Source organism: Gorilla gorilla, chromosome 13, assembly GCF_029281585.2.
Source record: "Gorilla gorilla gorilla isolate KB3781 chromosome 13, NHGRI_mGorGor1-v2.1_pri, whole genome shotgun sequence".
NCBI lineage: Eukaryota > Metazoa > Chordata > Mammalia > Primates > Hominidae > Gorilla > Gorilla gorilla.
Window position 1 is genome coordinate 79,484,832 of NC_073237.2, and position 22,445 is coordinate 79,507,276.

General features: G+C 43.0%; 1 protein-coding gene and 1 long non-coding RNA gene across 5 annotated transcripts in view; one reads left to right on the forward strand and one right to left on the reverse strand.

Moving 5' to 3' along the window:
• The window catches only part of FRMD3 (FERM domain containing 3), a 294,544-nt gene that overhangs the window by 33,071 nt on the left and 239,028 nt on the right, over window positions 1–22,445 (reverse strand). For all 4 annotated transcript variants that reach the window (XM_004048176.5, XM_055350847.2, XM_019034221.4 and 1 more), the window contains one exon: window positions 14,404–14,525. In XM_004048176.5, the coding sequence (XP_004048224.1) occupies window positions 14,404–14,525 (122 nt within the window). The remainder of the gene's footprint in view (window positions 1–14,403; window positions 14,526–22,445) is intronic.
• On the forward strand, window positions 236–5,413 carry LOC134756876 (uncharacterized). The gene is made up of 3 exons (XR_010130248.1): window positions 236–343; window positions 2,954–3,051; window positions 4,640–5,413. It is a non-coding gene; the product is annotated as an uncharacterized lncRNA (long non-coding RNA).

Genomic DNA, 22,445 nt, shown 5'->3' on the forward strand with positions numbered 1-22,445 from the left:
CTGACTCCAATTAGAACAGCCTATTTTGGTTCCTGTGTAATACTCTCAAGAAAGAGTCTACTTCCTTTGTCCCCATACAGGATGAATTTGTTTCTCCATCACTTCTGCTTTATTATTTCACTCCCTCCAGACATAAGTCACAATTAAAGCATTTTTCTCTGAGTAAAGGAAATTACATTATATTACATAAATAAATGAAGCTTTAATTTTGTTCTCCATATTTCTCAACAGCTTTGCAGATGGTATTAAGAAACAGGGCATCTGTGTCTCCCTGTGGAAAAACCCAGGTTCTTCTGGAACTGTGGGCTCCTTGTGTTGCTGTCATGTAATCAAGAAGCTAGAGGTAGCAGAACCCAATCCTTACACCCAAAACACTAGCCAAGGGCATCTTTCTCTCTTGCATCTAGCTATGACTCAAAAAGAGAAGAGCAAATGGTCACTACATGCAAAACAAGTTGCCAACCACCATAGGTTTTGTCTTTCAAATTATCAAATATATGTATACATACTGAGACAGAGTTTCGCTCTTGTTGCCCAGGCTACAGTGCAATGGTGCGATTTCAGCTCACTGCAACCTCCACCTCCCAGGTTCAAGTGATTCTCATGCCTCAGCCTCCCGAGTAGCTGGGATTACAGGCGCCCGCCACCATGCATGGCTAATTTTTGCATTTTCAGTAGAGATGGGGTTTCACCATGTTAGTCAAGCTGGTCTCGAACTCCTGACTTCAGGTGATCCACCCAAAAGTGCTGGGATTACAGGCGTGAGCCACCGCACCCGGCCAAATTATCAAATATTTTTTAAAAGTGTTATATCCAGTTTTTGCAGGGCTACAATGAGAGATATTCTCATATACAGTTTGGTGGGATGTGTGGAGGAAAGATGGTAAGAAATATTTTTGCATATTTATGTGGTAGAATATTGTATGTCCATTGAATATAAAATTATAGAAGAATATTTAATGTAATGGGAAATATTCATGTTATGTTGTGAAATGAAAAAGCAGATTATAAAATAGCATCTCTAGTATATTTTTGTTAAAATTATAAAAATTGTCAGTAATATATAGATGGATTCTACACATTTATAACAGTTTTAGTATCAGGTGGTTTTTAAATTTTATTTGTGTTTTTGTATTTTCCAAATTTTCTACAATGACTATGGTATTTTTTTTAAGAGATGGAGTCTCACTCTGATGCCCAGGCTGAAGTGTAATGGTATGATCACGGCTTACTGTTGCCTCAAATTCCCAGGCTCAAGTGATCCTTCCACCTCAGCCTCTTGAGTAGCTGGGCCTACAGGCACATGCCATTACCCTTGGCAATTTTATTTTTGGTAGAGACAGAGTTTTGCCGTGTTGCCCAGGCTGGTCTCAAACTCCTGAGCTCAAGTGATACTCCTGCCTTGGCCTCCCAAAGTGCTAGGAGTATAGGCATGAGCCACCACACTTGGTCTAGTATTGCTTTTGATTTCACACTAAAAAACATAACAAGAGAGCATGCTTGACTTCTGGCAAACCCTAATCCTAGGAGAATATTCTACTTGTATGCTTTCTTTTATATGAATAAATGCTGTCCTGGTTGCATTTAGAATCCATACATTCATTCATTCATTTGTTCATTAATTCAGCAAATATTAGTTTAGCTCTTACTTTATACCGGAACATCCCTAAATGCTGGGAATAGTGAGGGAAACAAGGTAAAGTCCTTGCTCTTTTGGAGCTGGTGTTTTAGTTAGGGAAGGCAGTCAACAAACAGGAAGACAAACAAGTGAGACAGTGTTTGATAGTGTCAGGTGCTCTGAAGAAAATAAAACAGGGTGATAGCATGAGAGGGAGCAAACAGGTAGATTGGAGGAATTACTCAGAATTAGGCACTGAGGGAAGACCTTCCAAGAAGCTGAAATTTGAGCTAAAACTTAAAGAAAAGAAATAGCCATACAAAGACCAGAGAGAAGACCCTCCTGGGTGGGGGAAACAGCTCTTGCAAAGGTCCTTGAGATTGCCATGAGCTCGGCCTATTCAAGGGAGAACGGGAAACAGTCTGGGGTGGGGGGGCAGGAGGCAAAGCAAGCAGGGCTTCATAGGCCAGAGGAAGAAGCTGAGATTTTAACATATCTAGATCTGAGCTCCACTTACCAAAATAATCCCCTGGCTACTGTATGGAAAATATGGATGAGAGGAGGGGGATAGGAGTGGAAGCAGAGAACCCCTCAGGCAATAACTGCACATCCAGTAGACAGAGATGAGGGGCTGCACATGGCTTGGGTGGCCATGGAAATACATTTGGGTTATACTGAAAAGGTTAGGATTTTACAGATGAATTTGACAATTCAATATCTTATGACCACTAGGCAATGGGAGAAGTTTGACGGGAAACGCAAGCATTTACAAGTCTGACTCTACTAAGAGCCTGTTCTGGAAAGAGAACATGGCCCCAGGGGACATAAGACATGAAGGATGACCCATGCGGACTGTCAATCAGCAAGCAGGGGCACGTCCCCAGCCACAGGGTCAGAGTCAGAAGCCCGGTCTAGCCCCAGAGACAAGGGCTGTCAAGGTCCTGGGGGAGCAGAGTGCTGGGGGTCGGGGCGGGGACCAGGGCAGGGACTCAGGAAAGGGAAGAAGGTGGGCATGAGAGCCAGAGAGCAGGACAGAGCAACAGAGAGAGCAAACTAAGGGCCCATCCAAAGGGCTGGGCTTGGGCTTCTCAGTTCCCTCCCCAGTAAGGGTACAATTGGTCCTAGAGCTGGGGTGGGGCCAAGCCTGTATTTAGGGGCCAATTTGTTCAGCTAGGCCAAGGTGCTAGGCAGGTACTGAGAAGACCACAGATCACAAGGGATGCTCTATTTTTTAAATATGGATAACCCTTTCCTTCATAACAAAATTTCCAGCCTATGTTCCGATTATCAAGTGAGTCATTCTGAAAACCCTGTTTATTTCTCTTTCACCCAAAGCATCTGCCCATTGTCACATTTCTAATGTTGAAGTGGAGATATGAGGATTTTGAAAGTTCCCAGTTGGATGCCTCTAAAGGAAGTGAGGGCTCTTTCAAGTAAGAAACATTCATTTTATATTACCTTTTAAGCTAGCTGTTATTAATTTTCAATTTTATGCTAGAAATTTGCAACTCACAAAAAGAAAGGAAAAAAATTAAACCCTGCTTTTAAATATCATTGTTCCCCATTTTTCATGTCTCAGTTACCACATTTAAAAAGAAGATGGCACCATTTGTCCAAGGAATCTCATTACTGGGTATATACCCAAAGGAATATAAATCATTCTATTATAAAGATACAAGCAAGTGTGTGTTCATTGCGGCACTATTCACAATAGCAAAAAATCAACCCAAATCCCCATCAATGAGAGACTGGATAAAAAAAAAAAGTGGTACATATATGCCATGGAATACTATGCAGCCATAAAAAAGAACAAGATCATGTCCTTTGGAGGGACATGGTGGGAGCTGGAAGCCATTAGCTTCAGAAAACTAACAACGGGAACAGAAAACCACACACCAAATGTTCTCACTTGTAAGTGGGAGTTGAACAATGAGAACACATGGACACAGAGAGGGGAACAACACACACTGGGGCCTGTCAGCAGGGGGTCGGGGGAGGGAAAGCGTCAGGATAAATAGCTAATGTATGTAGGGCTTAATACCTAGGTGAGGTAATAAGGTGATAGGTGCAGCAAACCACCATGGCACACGTCTACCTATGTAACAAACATGCACATTCTGTACATGTATCCTGGAACTTTAAATTAAAATTTTCTAAAAAAGTAAAATAAAACCGTCTTTCATAGAATAAAAAGCAAGAAAGAAGATGGCTATACCTTTTGCTTTCAAAAGCAACGACCAGTGATCTAAAACCATGTAAATAAGAGCAGTAGCAATCTGGAGAAAGAATAATTAAAGAACAATCAGAGTGGAGAAGAAACTCAGAAATAATCTCATCATGTGTTACAGAGGAGAAAATAAGATCTAGGTCGTATCAATGTCCAGCACGTGCCAGATAAGAAGTAAATGTTAATCAAGTGAACAAATGAATGAACAAAGCTTGGCCCTCTCATTCTCTGTCCAATGCTCTTCCCGCCACCAGAGAATCCGCATTAATATTGTATTCGGTGTCCACTCAAGTGCAGTCCAGCACCTGTGTATATTGGGGACTTAGGGGTCACCATATGATGCTTAAATGAGAGTGACACAGCACCTACCCAATAGCTTGGCAAAAGCTCTGACTGTGTTTGGGTGACTCACCCTGGTTTACCGGAGTGATAGACCAAAAGCATGTAAAATGGCATGTCACCACCGTAACTAGAGCAGACAGTTCTCACATCTATTTTGGAATCTAGGGCTTTGGCATGAACAGAGATTTCAGAGTTTCAAAAACATATCACCCCCGCCCCTTTTCGTTTTGGTAGACTCATCTTCAAGATCTAGAGCAGCTGTTTGCAAATCTTCTTTTGGGGAAAAAATGTTTGTGCATACAAATAACTGCATATTTATTTATAAATTAGATACATGTATATCTGTCATTGTATATATGCACATTATAAAACCTATACAACAGAAATTTTATGAAGAGGTGATAAAAATAAAATATCAGTAGAAGTCTGAATAATTGCTTCCTCCACCCCAGTGGATCACTGTATGTACCCTGCTCTGGAAGCCACAGCTCTAGGACCTCCAATTCACCATCTGCCAAACCAGGAAGGAGACTGCACTCCTCTGTTTACAGCATTGAGCGTACACTTCCAAGACTCAGCCTTGAGCCAGCTGACCAGAGCCTCTTCTCTGAAGCTTGCCTGCATTGCCTCACATCTATTATAAAGAGCCCACCTAAAAGAATGGTAACCAGCACACACTGCCCAACACTTTCTCTTATTTAAGTGGCACTGGATCTTAAGAGAAGGGAGGAGACGGAGGGAGAGGCTCTGAGATCCTATCTCAATTTAAGCTTGGGGATTGCAAAGAACATCTACTTAACACTCACTACCAACCCACTGACAAAAATGCAAGAAAATAGAACCCCATGCATCTAAAACTCACAAAATTCTAGCTTCTGCTTTCTAGCAACAATAGGTTTAGTAATATTTTCACCTTTCCTCTCCTGTGGTTTCTTAGGGAAGTAGTGAGAGTGTCTATGTATCTAAGTGCCAAGCAAAATGTCTTCCCCTCCGCAGACCACACTCTGGCTGTCACAGCTGGTCACACAACACTCTCCTCTGGCTCAAATCCCAGCCCTCAAGGACTATGACTAGACTACTTCCTAGGACACTTGACTGACTTATTTTTTCACCCTAGCCAAGTCCTTTGAAGCAATTAATTTTTATTAAGTGGGGTAGCAAAATGCTCACCTGAACAGGAGGAATGATTTGGGAAGCTCTGCTACTGAATTGCTTCCACGAAGACAGCCACTCTTAACACAGACTGTAAGCAAATGAGTAATTAGAACTAGCCCTGGAATGAGTCATTCCTTATTTAATGAATTCAACTTTAAAACCAGAACATGATTCCCAGAAGGGAGCGAGCTTCCTGTGGGAAGTCTGTTTCCCCTGCAGCCTGGCTCTACTAAGAATTCTGTTTGCTGCAACACACTCGGTCCCCAGCCTTCTCACCACTCCTTCTAGGGTGATGGAAGTCTCTGAGGAGTCAGCAGGTCCTGGCATGCCGTGCTGGAAAACCAAAGCTTTGCACCCTGTCCCGTATACACACGAGCTCTTCTCATTGAACCACAGAGGTCACCCATACTTAAATAAAATATGTTGTCTCTTTTGATCATTCATTTGCTATAATTGAAAAATAGATGTAGTTCCTTAGTTACCCATTCTGTTTCAGCAAGAAGGAGTTGAGTCATTTTAGCTGTGTTCAATGTCATCTAAGATAGCTGGGCCAGGAATGTGAGTATAAGGATGTAATCCCAGCTTTCCAGAATACTTACCCAACCATGTAACATTGGGCAAATTTTCTCATCTCTCTAGGCTTTCCCATTTGTAGAAGAATCCTGAGGGTATGTGCTAGATCAGAGGCCAGCAAACATTTTCTACGAAGGCTTAGATTGTAAGTTTTAAGCTTTGCTGGCAAAATTTTAAAACTGAAAAGTTGAAGGTGGTTCAAAAGAGGCAAAATGGAGGATATTATATAGGTACTTTTATCATCATCTAAAACGTAACTGTTCACTTGAAGGCCAGAAATAAGTGGTGCTGGGCCCGCCACAGGCTATATATTGCTAACCCTTGTGCAAAACCTTCCTCAACATTCCCTTTAACTCTCAAAAGCTATGAAAAATATTCCTGTCCCCAAGTTCCCATTCTCATAGTAAAAAGACCCCAAGCCACAGTCTTGGACTTTTTTTTTTTTTACCTTGACATTCAGCAAAAGAATCAGAGTTAAGAGCTAGAAAGCATTTGAGTGGTGCTCAAATCCAATCTTCTTGTTTTGTGGATGAGGAAAATGAAGCTCTGAAAGGTGGATAGTCTTGTCTGTGGTCACCTGGCTGCTTGGCAGAGGAGCCAACACCAGGTTTCATCTGAGACATTAACGCAGAAAGACAGCAGCCACCTGAACCACTGCTATGCTTCCACTGCGGAATGCTGTATTTCATAAAATGAACTATTTGTGGAGAATTAGCCAACTACAAAATTGAAATGATGCACACTGTTGGTGTCTTAAGATGTAAAATACAAAATGTTTGCTAGATAAGGTGCACTGAGTTTGCATCAGGAACAAGGCATTGAGCTTCCTTACAACACAGTAAACACTCAAAATTTCAAAGTCCCCTTTCAAGTGATAAAAAACTTCTCGTGAGTACTTAAGTTGTCAGTAAATACAAAAAAGAAAAAAAAGAAAAAGAAAAAACCCAGAGTTCTAAAGACGAGAATAGCTCCAAAGAAAAACACAAAAGAAAAGGTAAAAAGCTTTTGAAAAGACTGCAAAGTAGGAATCTGCAGAGCGTGCTCAGGCCTTTATGTTCTCAAGCTGTTCTTGGCATCTCCTACCCTAGAGGAGTTGCCGACCCAAAGTGTGATGGTGTCTTCAAGAATCCAATAGGTGTTGGCCGGGCGCGGTGGCTCACGCCTGTAATCCCAGCACTTTGGGAGGCCAAGGCGGGTGGATCATGAGGTCAGGAGATCGAGACCATCCTGGCTAACATGGTGAAACCCCGTCTCTACAAAAAATACAAAAAAATTAGCCAGGCGTGGTGGCGGGTGACTGTAATCCCAGCTACTCAGGAGGCTGAGGCAGGAGAATGGCATGAACCCAGGAGGCGGAGCTTGCAGTGAGCCGAGATCGCACCACTGCACTCCAGCCTGGGCGACAGAGCGAGAATCCATCTCAAAAAAAAAAAAAAAATAATAATAATAATAATAATAATAATAATCCAATAGTTGTGATAATTCTGAATTTTTATTTTGCTAATCCAATACTGCAATTATAAACAAAAACAGGAGCTGCCTTCTGTTCTGTGGAGGCATCCTAGCTCCTGCAGAAGCAACTCCAGCTACTATGTGCTTATCAGCAGCTGGAGACTATAGATGCCATTAAATAAGAATGTTCAGGATAATCCAAGCGTGTGCAATGCGAAAATGATGCTTAAAACAGCACTTTTTATGAGTTCCTTCTAATTTAGGACATTTAACCCATTTGTCTGTATTTGTGTTAAATATGTTCCCAATTCATTGTTTGATCTCCAGTTCAATTTCTGATGTGTTTTCATGCACCAGTGTTTTCCACATTAAACAAACAAAGCAGGAATTTTAAGAATTTAGTATACTGGATAACTGCAACTGCATTAAAATGCATAGGGAAGAAATTGCTAATGCATTAACACTGATTCCCTCTACGAGGGGGCAAGCTAGGATGTTAATTTTTTTTTTTTCTCATTTATGCTTTTTTGTGATTTCTGAATTTTTTAGAAGTTGATGTACTAGCTTTATAATTAAAAATAAAGCAAACAGCAATCACAAAACCCTGTGGTAGGGACAAGTCTAATTAGAACTCGGGTTGGTCATCACCAGGTAGCAGGAACCATAAGGGGAAAGGTGATTCCACAGGATTCGTAAACAGCTTCTGCTGTTTCATGGGACATAACACAAAAGAAATTTCAAAAACACCACTGCAGCCCAGGCACGGTGGTTCACTCCTGTAATCCCAGCACTTTGGGAGGCCGAGGCGGGCAGATCACAAGGGGAAGAGATCAAGACCACCCTGGCCAACGTGGTGAAACCCCGTCTCTACCAAAAATACAAAAATTAGCTGGGCATGGTGGCGTGTGCCTGTAGACCCAGCTACTTGGGAGGCTGGGGCAGGAGAATTGCTTGAACCCAGGAGGCAGAGGTTGCAGTGAGCTGAGATCGTGCCACTGCACTCCAGCCTGGCAACAGAGCAAGACTCCGTCTCAAAACAAACAAACAAACAAAACCCAGTGCATCACTGCTAATGCATACGTCCTGACACATCTGAGCCAAGGGGAAGAAATGGCTTAGCATCTGGGGGAAAATGGTGGGAAGAAAGACACCGAAGCCATAAGAATAGGGTAAATTTGTCTGAACCATGACCATGGAACTACAGAAAGGGAGAAAAGAGGGAGGAGAATGTTCACGTCAGACAGGCAGGGAAGAAGACCAAACCTGGTAGAGGGTAAGATAAGGAACTCACCATGGTATAACCACAGCAGCCTTGGGCTTTCAGAGACTTCACCAGTGACAGATCGGAGCAACTGTGTAGTGCATGAAAGACATATGCATAGACAATGCAGCAGCCCCACCAGTCACCTGTTATGTGTTCGGGTGGAGGGTGGGTGGGACCAAGAGTATGGCATGCCTGATGGATGAGGACAATACTCTTTTTACATGCACGAAATGCCTTTGCATGTTCACACACAGACTTTCTAGAATTTCAGTGAAACCACCTTAAGCCATCTATGGTTAGGGCAAGACACTGTAAGCAACCCTTTAAACACCCCTGCCTCTGCCTTCCACACACACTTGCCATCACATGCACAACACATACGTGCATTCACATATACACTCGGCACAAACACGCGCAAACACATACACAAACATTTACAGGGATGGTGCTAAAGGGTGGCTTGTGAGAGTTAGTTTTACCATTCTCTTAATTTCCAGCTATTCTTCAATAAAGATACTTTCTCGGTCATATGCAAAAGCAGCTTCACATGACCCTTTAATCTAACACCCATTGCCACCCCCAAGACCCTCTTTATAAAAATTCTGGTGTCTCCATTGTGCCTTCATTTTACCAGTAAGGGGAAAACAAATATTTTCAACTCTTATTTATTATAGTTGTACCTACCAAGCATGGCTTTTCTACCATGTTTATGCCAGCCTGCACCACTGCTATGGCAGACACCAGTGATCTTCATTGTGTGTCTGTAATTGCCAGTTACCAAGTCTCACATGATTAATTTCACTCCCCTTCTCTACTACAATCCAGCATTCTTCCATAATGAGAACATATACTCTACCGATAAAACGCAGAAGCACGGTGCTATCTCCACTATGAGGAACCTGCTCCATTTTGCTTGTGAATTTATTCAGATTAATGACTCCTTAAAATGTCATTTTCACCTAGAACAATTCCCACTGTAATTTTTTTCTTCTCCAGAAATTCTCATAAGCTCTAAGTGGCACTCTTCAAATGGTTTGCCATTCTCATCTGAAGTTTTCCACAGCGCTAGTTCTCTCAGATCCTGTAACCAAGCAACTTTTGGGTGGGCTTTGAAAACATTCCCGTTGCCCAGTGGTGCCTAGGAACTGATTTTGTTTTTTCTCCACCCTGACACAGCCAACTTGAGACCTAATCCTCCAGCTGTCATATGGCTGAATGGGGCCACACGTTTTCCCAGAACACCACTGCATTAATCTGGGCAATAATACTCTGCCCAGCTGTCTTTGAGAAACTTGAAAAGAATGGAAAAAGCTTGTCTGATAAATGGGTGGTCATGACCCCAGAGGGCCATGGCAGTGGCAGAGATGTCCCCACTAATCACACCATTTAAGACAAGGTGACAGGACATTCCCATGACCTCACAGAAATAGAGATTCCATAAGTTAAGACTTTCTTCTCCCAATCTGATTTTTAAAAAATTTTTAATTAGAGAACACTTTTTTTTTTTGAGACAGAGTTTCGCTCTTGTTGCCCAGGCTGGAGTGCAATGGCATGACCTCAGCTCACTGCAACCTCCACCTCCCAGGTTCAAGCAATTTTCCTGCTTCAGCCTCCCAAGTAGCTGGGATTACAGGCATGTGCCACCACACCCAGCTAATTTTGTATTTTTAGTAGAGACGGGGTTTCACCATGTTGGTCAGGCTAGTCTCGAACTCCTGACCTCAGGTGATCCACCCGCCTCAGCCTCTGAAAGTGCTGGGGTTACAGGTGTGAGCCACTGCGCCCAGCCATTAGACAACACTTCTAACAGGGCTCAAGCTGCTGATCTTGACCCGTTTACAAATCTAGTTCCAAAATATGTGATTTGAAACCCCCAGACAAGAATCTGAACCAGTATATCCAGATGGGGAACAGTGATAACAAAGGTAAGTGGTGATGCTGAGTCTCCACCACTCTGTGTTTGAAGCTCTGAGAAGCAACAGTATTATGTAACTCTCTCAATGGCTCCAAAAACTCAACAAAATCATGCTGGCCATGGACTCCCTGTGTGATGCTGACACACCACTGAAACATTCCTGGGTCTCTATAGTCTCATCTTTAACATAAAGAGGTTGAAGTGTTTTCAACTCAATGTCTCCGAAATAAGAGCAGGACCCGGACAGTAGGAGTCCACAGGCTGTGTCCCTACCATGTAACCAGTGACCCTGTCTCCACAACTCTGCCTCCTACTATGCCTTATATGCACTGCCTCCTCTCTAGTTGCATTCTCTCTGCCTGCTTCAGCCCTTGCATATCTATTCCCTGGGCTCCTCCAGTGGTTCCTGTGTAGTCTGTGCCTCCAACCCGGTGGTTTCTAACCAGAGAACTATTTTGCTCCCCAGGGGAAATTCGGCAGTATCTGGAGACATTTTTGGTTGTCAAGACCAGTGGGGTCCTTCTGGCATCTACTGGGTAGAAGCCATGGAAGCTACTAAACATCCTACAATGCACAGGAATCCCACAAAAAGAACTGTCTAGCTCAAGAGGTCAGTGGCTCTGAGGTTGAAAAACTCTGCTCCAGCCATATCTGCCTCTAATCCATTCTCTACACATCACCAGAGTGATAGAAAATACAACTCCCATGCCATTGATATCATTCCCATACCTGAAATCCCTCAATGCCTCCTAGCTGCTCTCAGGTTAAAGTCTAAATTCTCCTACAAATCACATGAGGCCCATAATCTGGCCCTCTCCTACCTTTCTACCTCACCTTCACCATCCCCCAGAACCCTCTTCCCTGAAACCACACTCACACCTCATGCAGGTGAAACAGACCACTCCATTACCAACTCTTCCTGTCCATCTCTCCCATTTATTCCTTAGTCCACTGATTTTATGTCAGACACTCTAATGGGACTAAAAAGGAACAAATGCCCTCAAGGCAGCTCAAGGCACTGATATCCAGTGGGGCACAGAGAAAAGTGGGCACACAATTCAATCAGCAGAGGCAGAACTTTGTCATCGCCTCTGTGATCCCACTGCCATCTCCCCAGTGGGCTGTGAGCCTCCAGAAGAGAGAGCATCTTCATGTCTTCATCTTTATAGTCCACAGGAACTTGGACATGGTAAGTGCGGTCTACAGGGTGTACAACTTGTATTTGTCACAATTGTTGCATTAAGGAATGAATGAATTCCCAGCCTCTTTAAGTTTGGCTCTAGCACAGAAATAAAAAGAAATGAAATAATAAAATATAGAGATGAAACAAAATTCTTCATAGTGCATGCACTCAAAAGCCCAGAAACAAGGCCCATTCACAAAGATGAAAACATCTTCTTTGTTTAGAGCTCTAATCTGTCTCTCTTCTCTTTATAAATCTGAGAAGTGTAAATCTATATAATACGTATCTGTCTAATGAAATGCCTGAATCCCATTGCTTGACATTCAAAGACAAGAGCCATGGAGCAGAATTTGACTAGTAACAGAGATACAATGGTATCCAGAACACAGAGCTATGTCTCCAGTGGATATCATACTTTGAATTTTATGGTACCTAAGATAATTTTGCTCTTACTCTAAATTGAGAGAATCACTGTATTTATTGAAAAATTAACAATATTGTTGTTTCTACTTCTCTTGCTTTTTAATTGAGTCTATATCCTGAAAGTTGTCATGACTTGTCTGAACTTTAAAACCCACAAAGATGTTCTATCAGGGGACAAATCTCCTGGAGAAAATAATTTTATTAGATATCAATAGAGCTATTGTGGACTTCTGAAGAGAGAGATCTATCAGTTTGGCTTTACAGCTGGTAAAATAATTGAAGATGGTTCTTTAAAACAACTGGGAAAATTGAAAAGGTAGCTTATGCATTCCTATCCTGTCATGAAATTCTTTAAATTCTTTTGCAGTTAATTACAATGGTTTGTCTATTGTCCATACAGTTGCTATGTCAAAAACACACCTAGTATTTAGCAGTGGAACCTCATTATAGAAAATGGAGCAAAACAGATGTCCCTAACTGAATGGGATGAAGAGTATGGAAGAAAGTTTGACCAGGTTCCCTTTCACATCTTGGGGGATCATAAGGCAGTAGGCCTAGGCTTCCGTATTCCCCATAATAATCATTCAACCCATCTGGGCCTCCAAATTGCATTCCCATCTAAGCTTCCATCTTTGCAGACAAGGTACAGTCACAATTCCAGTTGTGAGATGTCCCTTCTCTTTTCTTCTCTATTAGCCACACCCTCCTTCATTTAAACTTGGGATAATCATGACCTTCAGAAAAAATGATTTTCACTCAAAGCAATATTCCAAGCATATAGGAAGAAACTCAGAAAACCCTTAGTGACCAGAAATTAAAATTGCTTTTCTTTCATTTGCAAAACACACAAAAACAGATAATCTCCTGAAAAACACAGACAAGCAACATGGACCCAGAGGCCCTTAGGCTAAGGAAATTCATTTGGCATGGAACTTACAGAGTTCATTGTTAAGACAGATAACAAAAGCCATTTATAACAAGAGTGTTCTCATTATCATCATCTCTTGTAGCCCAGTTGAAGACAAGTAGTGTCTTCTAAGATCCCATCTTTCATACTTTGCACACTTTTCCTCCACCCATGGAATTTTGGGCATCCAGTTGCCTAGTTCTCCTTCTAACCATCAAAGCTGCCTTTCAGGAAAAGATTTACTAGAATTTTTTAGATGTCACTGCAAATTGGTTGCTGCTACCTATCTCAAGGGTATCTGCATTCCAAGCCATATCCTTATTATAGACTAAAAAGTTTTCTCCTGTGAAATAAATTCTTGACTTGAAGCTGGAGGTGAAGGTGATCTTTTGGGGACAGAGTGATCTGCCCTCTTGAAACTGCCCAGTATCAGATTTTCAACGATGAAACCAGAATCACAAAGTTAAGAAAAAGCATGTTTGTATTCAAAGGTTCCAATAAGTTTATTTTGTGTGCATTTGTTTTCAATTTAATTAATTTCATCAACTTAATTTAAACAAATCTTTGAAATTAATAAAATGTGAGATGTCTGCTGGTGTTTGCGGCAAGCATTGTGGTGAGATTCTTCCCTGAAATAAGGAGAGTCCTTAAAAACAAAGATGCCTAGAAACACACATATTATTATTATCTTTAAAAATATAACAAATGTGGGGGTTGCACTGGACACTTCACTTTTTTTTAGCTTGTATCAAAACTGTTGGACAATGTAAATGAAGGATCAAGAACAAGAAGCCTGGGGGGAATAAATGGGATGACGAGTGTAGAGATACTTGTGGAGAACTCTTTATTGCCACCAATTTAATTGTGATTACAGTGGCAGACATCACCATCCAATAGAACTTTCAGTGATAGAGGAAATTATCTCAGTCTCAGTGTCCAATATGGCAGCCACCAGCCACATGTGGCTATTGAGCACTGGGAATCTGGCTAGTGTGACTGAGGAAATGGATTTTTAATTACAATGAATTTAAACTTAGTTTAATACAGCCACACATGGCTAATGGTTAGTGTACTGGACTGGTGTAGGTCTAACACCATTAGTCTTTTCATATATAATTTTAGAAATACTTTATACCAGTGAAGTCTCTCCAAGAGAAACTAATAGAGCTCCCAGTATAATACAGCCTTCCAGCTGCAAAAAGCTTATTTACTAAAAACATAGTTTATGGCTCACTCCACCCCATACACTAATCAATTACCCATCATATGCAGAATTGGTGCCTCCCTTGTTTTTCCCAGAGGGAGACTGCAGCACCAGCATTTGGGATGAAGAGACAGACTTACCCTCACCCAGAGGAAGTTCTTCTTGCTCGCTGGGGGAAGGAAGCAGGGGCTGCAGGGGTTCCATGTTAATGATGAGCTGTTTGTTCAAGGAGTGGGAACTGCGGCTCTGAGTAATGTTGGCTCTGAAAACAGACACAAGCCAGACAGAGTTGGTTTCCATCACAAATGCTGGCCCCTCCATCTCAGCGGGCTGCCCAAGCTACCATTTTGTGTCTAGAGGGAACTACCTCCAGACACAGAGTGAATTGAGCCAGTAGTAAAGATGACATAACATTCAAGATAAATGGCCCTTTCTGCTCTTAAGGTCCTGACCAAATGTCCCTATGTTCTACTGCAACCCAACGAAAGAAAATACAGTTCCCAATACGTCACCAGCCCTGAGCATGCTAGGTGACAGCCTGGGCGTTTTTTAAAAAAAAGAAGAAACAAAAAGACATGGGAGGTAGCTAGCACTGAACTAGATATGCAGAAAGGTGAATGAAGGGCATGGCTCAGAGAAATTTAACAACCACCAACAAACAAAAACAAAAACCCCTGCCAGACAGATGATGCAGATGTTCTACAGCTATAAGCTATCTTTGTGTTGCTGGATGTCCAATGTTTAATATCAGTGTTTAATATTCTCAAAGTTACACCCTACTCACTAACTGGCCATGGCTCTGTTTTCTCCTCTGGAAAGGAGCATGCAGGTGTGTCTGGCTGAGACCAGCAACAGATGGCAAGGAAACTGTGCAGGTATCTCGTTAAGCCTATTGGTTGGCAGCTGGGGAGCCCGCTTGCCCTACCTGCTGCAGAGATACTAGCTGCTTGCCCTAGTCTGCCTGCAGGTGGATGTTTGGGCACCCTTCCTCACTCCCCATGCTTCCTGTCAAAACCAAAACCAGTGCATACTTTAAAAAGGAGTCAAATGTTTCCTTCCCCTGGAAGCCTTCCCAGATTGCTCCTCCCAATGCACACAGTCTCTCTCTCTCTCTCTCCCTTCCTCTCCCTCTCTTTGACTACTTTCTCTTCTTTCATAACTCACTGCATTTTCACCTCTGTCTCTGTCTAGTTATTGGTGTACTGATCATCCCCACCTAGATAAGCACCTTAAGGGCAGAGACTGAGCCAGCCATACTCGTGCATCTCACTTGGCATCTTGTGAAAATGTGTTCAGGTTTGAAACTAAAGTGCACCGAATGCAATCCTGGCTTGACATATGTTGCCATTTCAGCCTGGTCAGAGTGTTCCCTAGACTGGCTGCAGGACTACCTTCTAGCCTGAGTGTTTCTGTTGGGCAACAGGAGTGGGGAACAGCAAGATGCCTGCTACCATCTTGAATTAAAAGCTCCCATGGCTGGCATGGGCTAGAAAGGAAATTTATGAGGACTTGCTTAGCCATGGAGTCCTTTTCTTCATTATTTCATTTTACAGCCATTTACTCTGCAGCTGATATATACAAATTGGACATTATGCTTTGCTCCAGAGAACTGTAGTCCTCACCTTAAGTAACTCACTGTCTAGAACCATAATTTTTAAGCTTTCTGGTCTGAGACCTACATTAATAAATACTTTTTTTTTTTTTTTGAGACAGAGTCTCGCTCTGTCACCTAGGCTGGAGTGCAGTGGTGCAATCTCGGCTCACTGCAACCTCTGCCTCCTGGGTTCAAGCGATTCTCCTGCCTCAGCCTCGCGAGTAGCTGGGACTACAGGTGTGTGCCACCACACCCAGCTAAATTTTTGTATTTTTAGTAGAGACGGGGTTCACTGTGTTAACCAGGATGATGGTCTTCATCTTCTGACCTCGTGATCTGCCCATCTCGGCCTCCCAAAATGCTGGGATTACAGGCTTGAGCCACTACGCCCAGCCCCAAGAAACACATTTTATATAATCTCCCTGTACCCAAACACACACAGGAAGAAGCACAACTGAAATTAATGTCTTATGGAACAATAGTTACATATCTATGTATAATCCACTATTTTAAAATTCTAGTTCATTTTAAGTCCTGGTCTTGATCACTACTTTATTTCATAACTACCCCCAACTTTGTATTTTTTATTTTTTTTTTTTGAGACGGAGTCTCACTCTGTCGCCTAGGCTGGAGTGCAATGGTGCGATCTCGGCTCACCACAACCTCCACCTCCTGGGTTCAAGTGATTCTCCTGCCTCAGCCTCCCGAGTAGCTGGGATTACAGGCATCTGCCACCATGCCCAGCTAATTTTTGTATTTTTAGTAGAGACTGTTTCACTATGTTGGGCAGGCTGGTCTCAAACTCCTGACCTCAGGTGATCACCCACCTTAGCCTCCCAAAATGCTGGGATTACAGGCGTGAGCCACCACGCCCAGCCACATGACTCCTTTATGTGCTGTAGCCACAGCTGGAACACCGTGCCTCTCATGAAGGTGACTGATGGCCAGGGTCCCATGGGAGCACCAAGGAGGGGCCCCTAATCCTGTGTGAGTGAGGAGAGAGCCAGGAGTGATCTCCCAAGGGAGGTGAGGCCTGCAGCTGTTCTGGTGAGCACAGTGCTTTCTACAGGGAAAGAACCGTAGATAGAGAAATCTTTACAAAAGGAAGGAGGGGAGGGAGGGAGGAAGGGAGGGATAAAAATTCACCATGAGCAGTTTCTTCTTTTATTGTGAAGGGTTCTCAGTTTTTGAGCTCTCCTGGGATTTCTTCTGGCCATGGCCACTCATGACTATGATTCTAGCTCTGCAAAGTACAACATACTGTCATTCCTGTGTGGTCTGTGTAGCTTTCTGACCTCTGAAAAGCCCATCCATCCATTCTTGCACGTGCAGTTCTGAATTGCTCTACTCCACCTCTGACCGTCCATGCCAGCTGGACTGGCTGCTGTTCCTATCCCCAGGAATCCCTGCTTATGCTATAATGATGGGCCCTCAGTGAGCCTTTATGAGCTTATTTTGCTCCCCATCAGACCTCCTTCCAACATTCTTTAGCTGGAGATACCAAGCATCCTGCTGCCCCCAACCCACAACATTGCAATGTCCAGACAATTGCATAGCTCTAAGACAGGCTGGGTTCGCCAGGCTGATATCCCAGGTATGAGCCTGCCTTGGCATTAGATGGCCAGGAGGGTGCCAGCTCGGCCCCTACATTCACAGGCTCCTGTTGCTCTGTTGTAGCAGAGGCCCATGGCCAGGGACAGGGGCATATAGGACGTGCCTTGTATTAGACCAGGTGACTCCTGCAGTGGATTACAACCCTGAGACTCTCCAATAATATGACTCAGAGAAGAACATCTCTTCCCGGATAAGTATAAGACTCAGATAAACCCAAAGGTGGATACAACTAGGGATTTCCCTGAAGCACAAAGAATCCAGGGCTCCCAGCCCAATGTGAGGTACTTTGACAGCCTGGGGGAAAGAGTCATCAACATTAAAAAACAACAGGCCAAGTCTCCCACCTTTCGCTATTGTGATGGCCTGAATGTCTGTGTTTCCTTAAAATTCATTTGTTGAAACCTAAACTCCAATGTAATGGTATTAAGAGGTGGGGTCTTCAGGAGGTGACTAGGTCATGATCACATGAATAGAATTAGTATCCTTATAAAAGAGGTCTGAGAGAGCTTGTTTCCCCCTTCTGCCATGTGAGGACACAGCAAGAAGGCACCATCTATGAGGAAGCAGGTGTTTGCCAGATGCTGAATCTGCTGGTGTCTTGATCTTGGACTTCCCAGCTTCTAAAACTGTGAGAAATAAATTTCTGTTGTCTATAAGCCACCCCGGTCTATGGTATTTTGTTATAGCAACCCAACTGGACTAATAAATCTACCAATTCCTTTAAACTAAAGATTACACCTTCTTACCTAATTCTCTCTTTAAACTTTTTAAAGGTGCCAACTGATCCTGGCTTCATTTAAAGGAAGAGCCCACCAGCCCAATTGAACTAATGACAAATATAATATGCAAATTTGAATGGCCATCTTCTTTTCATTTGCAAAGTTGTTTGTATAAAATTTACCTCATCTTTTTCTCTTAGTGTGTCTTGCCTATAAGACAGGCAAGGTAAATGTCATATTTGCAGATGAGAAAACTGAGACTCAGGGAGCTTATGTAATGTGACTAAAGACGCTTATATGGGCAAACTTAGGACTCAAAGCTCAAAGCCAGATAATCTGATTCCTGGTCCAAGGCTTTTGCTATGCTGCACACTGCCTTTCTGCATGATTTGGCCTGCAATGTCCCAAAGGAGAGACTCTGCTTGCTACCCCTACTGTCCTCCTGTTTCTGGCTACATGAGGTCCCACTGTGTCAGGCACTTTCTTAAGTATGTGCAGATGTCCCAGTCAGCTTCCACTCTGCCTTTCCACCTGAACTCCTGAGGTAACTGTGTTTATGCCTGAGGTCCCCCCAGGCCAGGCTAGGATACGTGCCATGTTTCTCCACTCTCAGAATCCATCTATCAGATGACTCTGCAAAAACATCTGGCCCGCTTTGCAGCCCACTCATGCATGTACTCCCAGCATAGAATGGTCTCCAAATGAAGTTGTCATTAAGAACTCTATTGAAATAGAAAGGTTACCTTTGGGAACTACAATTATATTCTAATACTGGGGCAAATGTGGTTTGAATATATTTATCCCATTTATTTTTCTCATTGTGCATGTAAGATGGGCAAGAAAAATACCATATTTACAGGTGAGGAAACTGACATTATGTAACTCAACTAAAAGATGCTTATATAGGCAGACTCAGGACTCAAAAATGGTAGCATAAAATAGTGACTCCTGGAGTTCCTATATCCCTCCTTGAAATTAAAAGAAGTAGTGCCAGCCTCTAAAAACTCCACCTGGAGGGATTTTAATGTGAATGTATCTGTCATATTCCAGTTTTTCATTTTTGGATAAGAGATGGTAGTAATATTATCAACACCTCATATTTGTATGGCACTTTAGAATTTTTAAAGCGCTTTATTTTAATACTCATAACAAAGCCTAGAAGTTGGGCAAAGTGATGTTGTAAATCTCATTTTATAGATGAGTAAGCTGATGATCTGAGAAGTGATTTACCCAAGGCCATACAGTTGGCAAACAACACAGCTAAGATTAGAACCCACTCGTGACCCCTACACAGGTGCTTGTGTTAGGTACAAATGCTGCCTCAGAGTGTCTGCTGTGGTGGCTGCTATGCCCAGGTGGCTCACACAACCAGCCCTCGGCTCACCAAGCTACAGCCCTCTGCCTCACTGGGCCTCTGGAACAGGCAGATGATTGTCACCCAGTGGCCAGTTCAGGAGAGTTTGGCTTGGGTATCTTGTCATCAATGATGATCAGCAAGAAAACATCAGAGTTAGCTTCTGCTCCTGTTTTTGAAGAAGAAAAATTCCAAGAAAGTGTTCTCAGTCTGCTTCTGTTTCTCTACATAAACACACACACCTCAGCAGATGTAGGAGTCTGTGAACTTGGCATTATTTGAAGAGTAGAATCTCAGAATGTGAAGAAAATTCACTAATTAAAGTCTTATCACCACCATTGCAGACTATCACCTCTGAACGCCCACCACAAGAGGAGAGCTTATTACTACATTCTCACTTTTGACAGCAGCTTCAAAGAAGCTGAAATACTTTGAAAACCAAACAATTGTCCAAGAGGAACAATTTTCTACCACACAACCAGCTACTGGGATGGAAGGAGGAGTTGCCTGAATGAAGGTTTCACACATCACTATGACTTTGACCACAATGCTGTCTCTGAGGAGATTGAGGTCCCCAGGGCAGCATCTTGGACAGATCTCACATCAAAGAAAATGACAGGTGCTGCTGTCATCCCATACTCCTAGCTCATGCATTCATTCAACAGCTATATATTGACCTCTACTATGTGCCAAGCACTGTGTTAGGTGCTGGGGGACATGGAGATGATCAAGATAGACACGGTCCTTTCCTCCAAGAGGTTGCTTTGTAGCATTACATTAATCAAATTCTTTCTGGTGTTGTCAGAGATTTGAGAGATGCTGCAAAGAACCAAGGAGGCATCCTAAGGATGTGAACTCAACAGTCTTTCATATACCCAGGGGGAGGTGGAACAGAAAGAGCATTCAAAGCAGGTCTCAAGGGCCCCCAGGTCCTTGTTTGCAGTAATATCTTGGGAGATTTTAGAAGATTCCAGAAAAGGGAAACTATGATTTGGTGGATGCCTCAGCATGTATCCACTTTCCTTGCACTGTGGCGTTCAGTCTACTCCAAGAAAAGTGCTTCACTCCAGCAAGCCTGCTCCCTTCACCCTTCCACCACCTGTTACCAAGAGCCTGGCTACTCAAAAGTGTGGCCCATGGACCAGCCGCGTGACCATCATCTGAGAAAATGTTAGAAACACAGACTCTCAAGCATCACTCCAGGCTTCTTGAATCAGAATCTGATTTTAACAGAATCCCAAGGTGATCCCTGTGCAAGTTACAATTTGAGAAACCCTGAGCTAGAAAGCCTTGGTTTCCATAAGTTATTCAAACCAAAATTTACAAGAGAAGCATTTAAAAAAATTCTTTATTGACCTCATTAACCATCCAAAGATGGTAACTTTGAGACTCAAAAAGCCTTATTTTTTGGAATATGTATCTCTGAAAGTATATTGCAAAAAAAGTGTCCTGCTTTGTGTTTGTGCTACCAGGAGAACTCCCTCAGCATCAAGTATTTAAGATCAAATATTTGAGCTTCAACCTGGAAGAATAAAATGCATGCTGAGCCACTTGGGGTAGTTCCACCTCCACTACCAGCTTCTAAGAAAATGCCAGGTGCTCTCAGGGTGCTACAGAGAAAAGAGCTGAGAACACAGAAGCAGGACACTGGAGTTCTAGGCTTAGGTCTGCCATCAAAAAAAGTCAGGACCTTGGATAAATGACTTAACTTGTGTGAAACTCAAGTTTCTTTGTCTACAAAACAGAAGCATCAAACTAGGCAATCCCTGAGGTCATTTCCAGTTCAAAGATTCTGAAACGGATAAATGATATGTTTTATCATTTCCTCTTCATTTCTGCTGCATTGAATAAGTACAATTTGGGGAAGAGCAGGGAACCATAAAGACTTTTCTCATTGGTGGGCAGGCTGCACTTTCAGGATCTGCACCAACATGCCTGGAGCCAAGGTTCTCCAGCTTCTCTCATCCTGTAGTCTTCTGCTTCTTACAGTGTGATAGCCTGGTTTTGCAGACTTTCACATTACAGCTCCTCACCAAGTCACCCCAAAGCAGGAACAAATTTTCTTCTGTACACATCTACATGGGATATCATGCCAACTGCACTTCTGCTCCCCGGTGTGGGAGAGAAGTGCCATCTGGATGCTTCTCCAGGCTGGCTTAGCCACACTTCTGTGGGACCACAGCCTCCTCCTGCCCAACAACCCCAAGGGACAGGGTGGAGAGGCACCCAGCTCATTTAGTCACCCTGGAAATGGAGGAAACTGGAAAATCCAAGCATAAAGGAAATACCTCTGGGTTTCAAAGATGGGAAAGAAAGGGCAGGTGCAAACCAGTGTATGGGGGACTTCCTAAATAATTTAGCTCATGGTGATCTTCCTTAAAAAGTGGGAAGCAACAGGTTGAGAATGCTGAGCTTCAGATATGCAGCATATTTGAGGTTTAGGATGGGCAATGATTTGGGTAAATTGTGGTAGTGTGAAGTCCAACATGGCAAGAGAATATTTAATTCTTAAGAATGACTGCATATCGTCACCTTAATGGAGGTGTGTACTCTTGAGCCAACAATGACTAAGTCCTTCATTCCTCTGCGTGGCCCTAGAGAGTAATGGCCCCATGAAAGGTCAGCCCGGAGTCAGGCCAATGGGAACGGGCCAAATATGATGAATACAGGCAGGAACAGAGAACTTGTAAGAGGATGAGATGACAGAGTTTGGCCAGGTGATTAAAAGGATGAGATGACAGAGTTTGCCCAGGCAATGGCACAGCATCCTGCTTGTTAAGGTGACGCTCCAGACCTAACCAATGACTCTCCTGAGAGCACATAACTCAAAGTGGAGCCCAGCTGTGCTCATGCCATGGCCCAGCCAAATCTGTCTGAGTGAGATGTCTAAGGAAGTGAGAA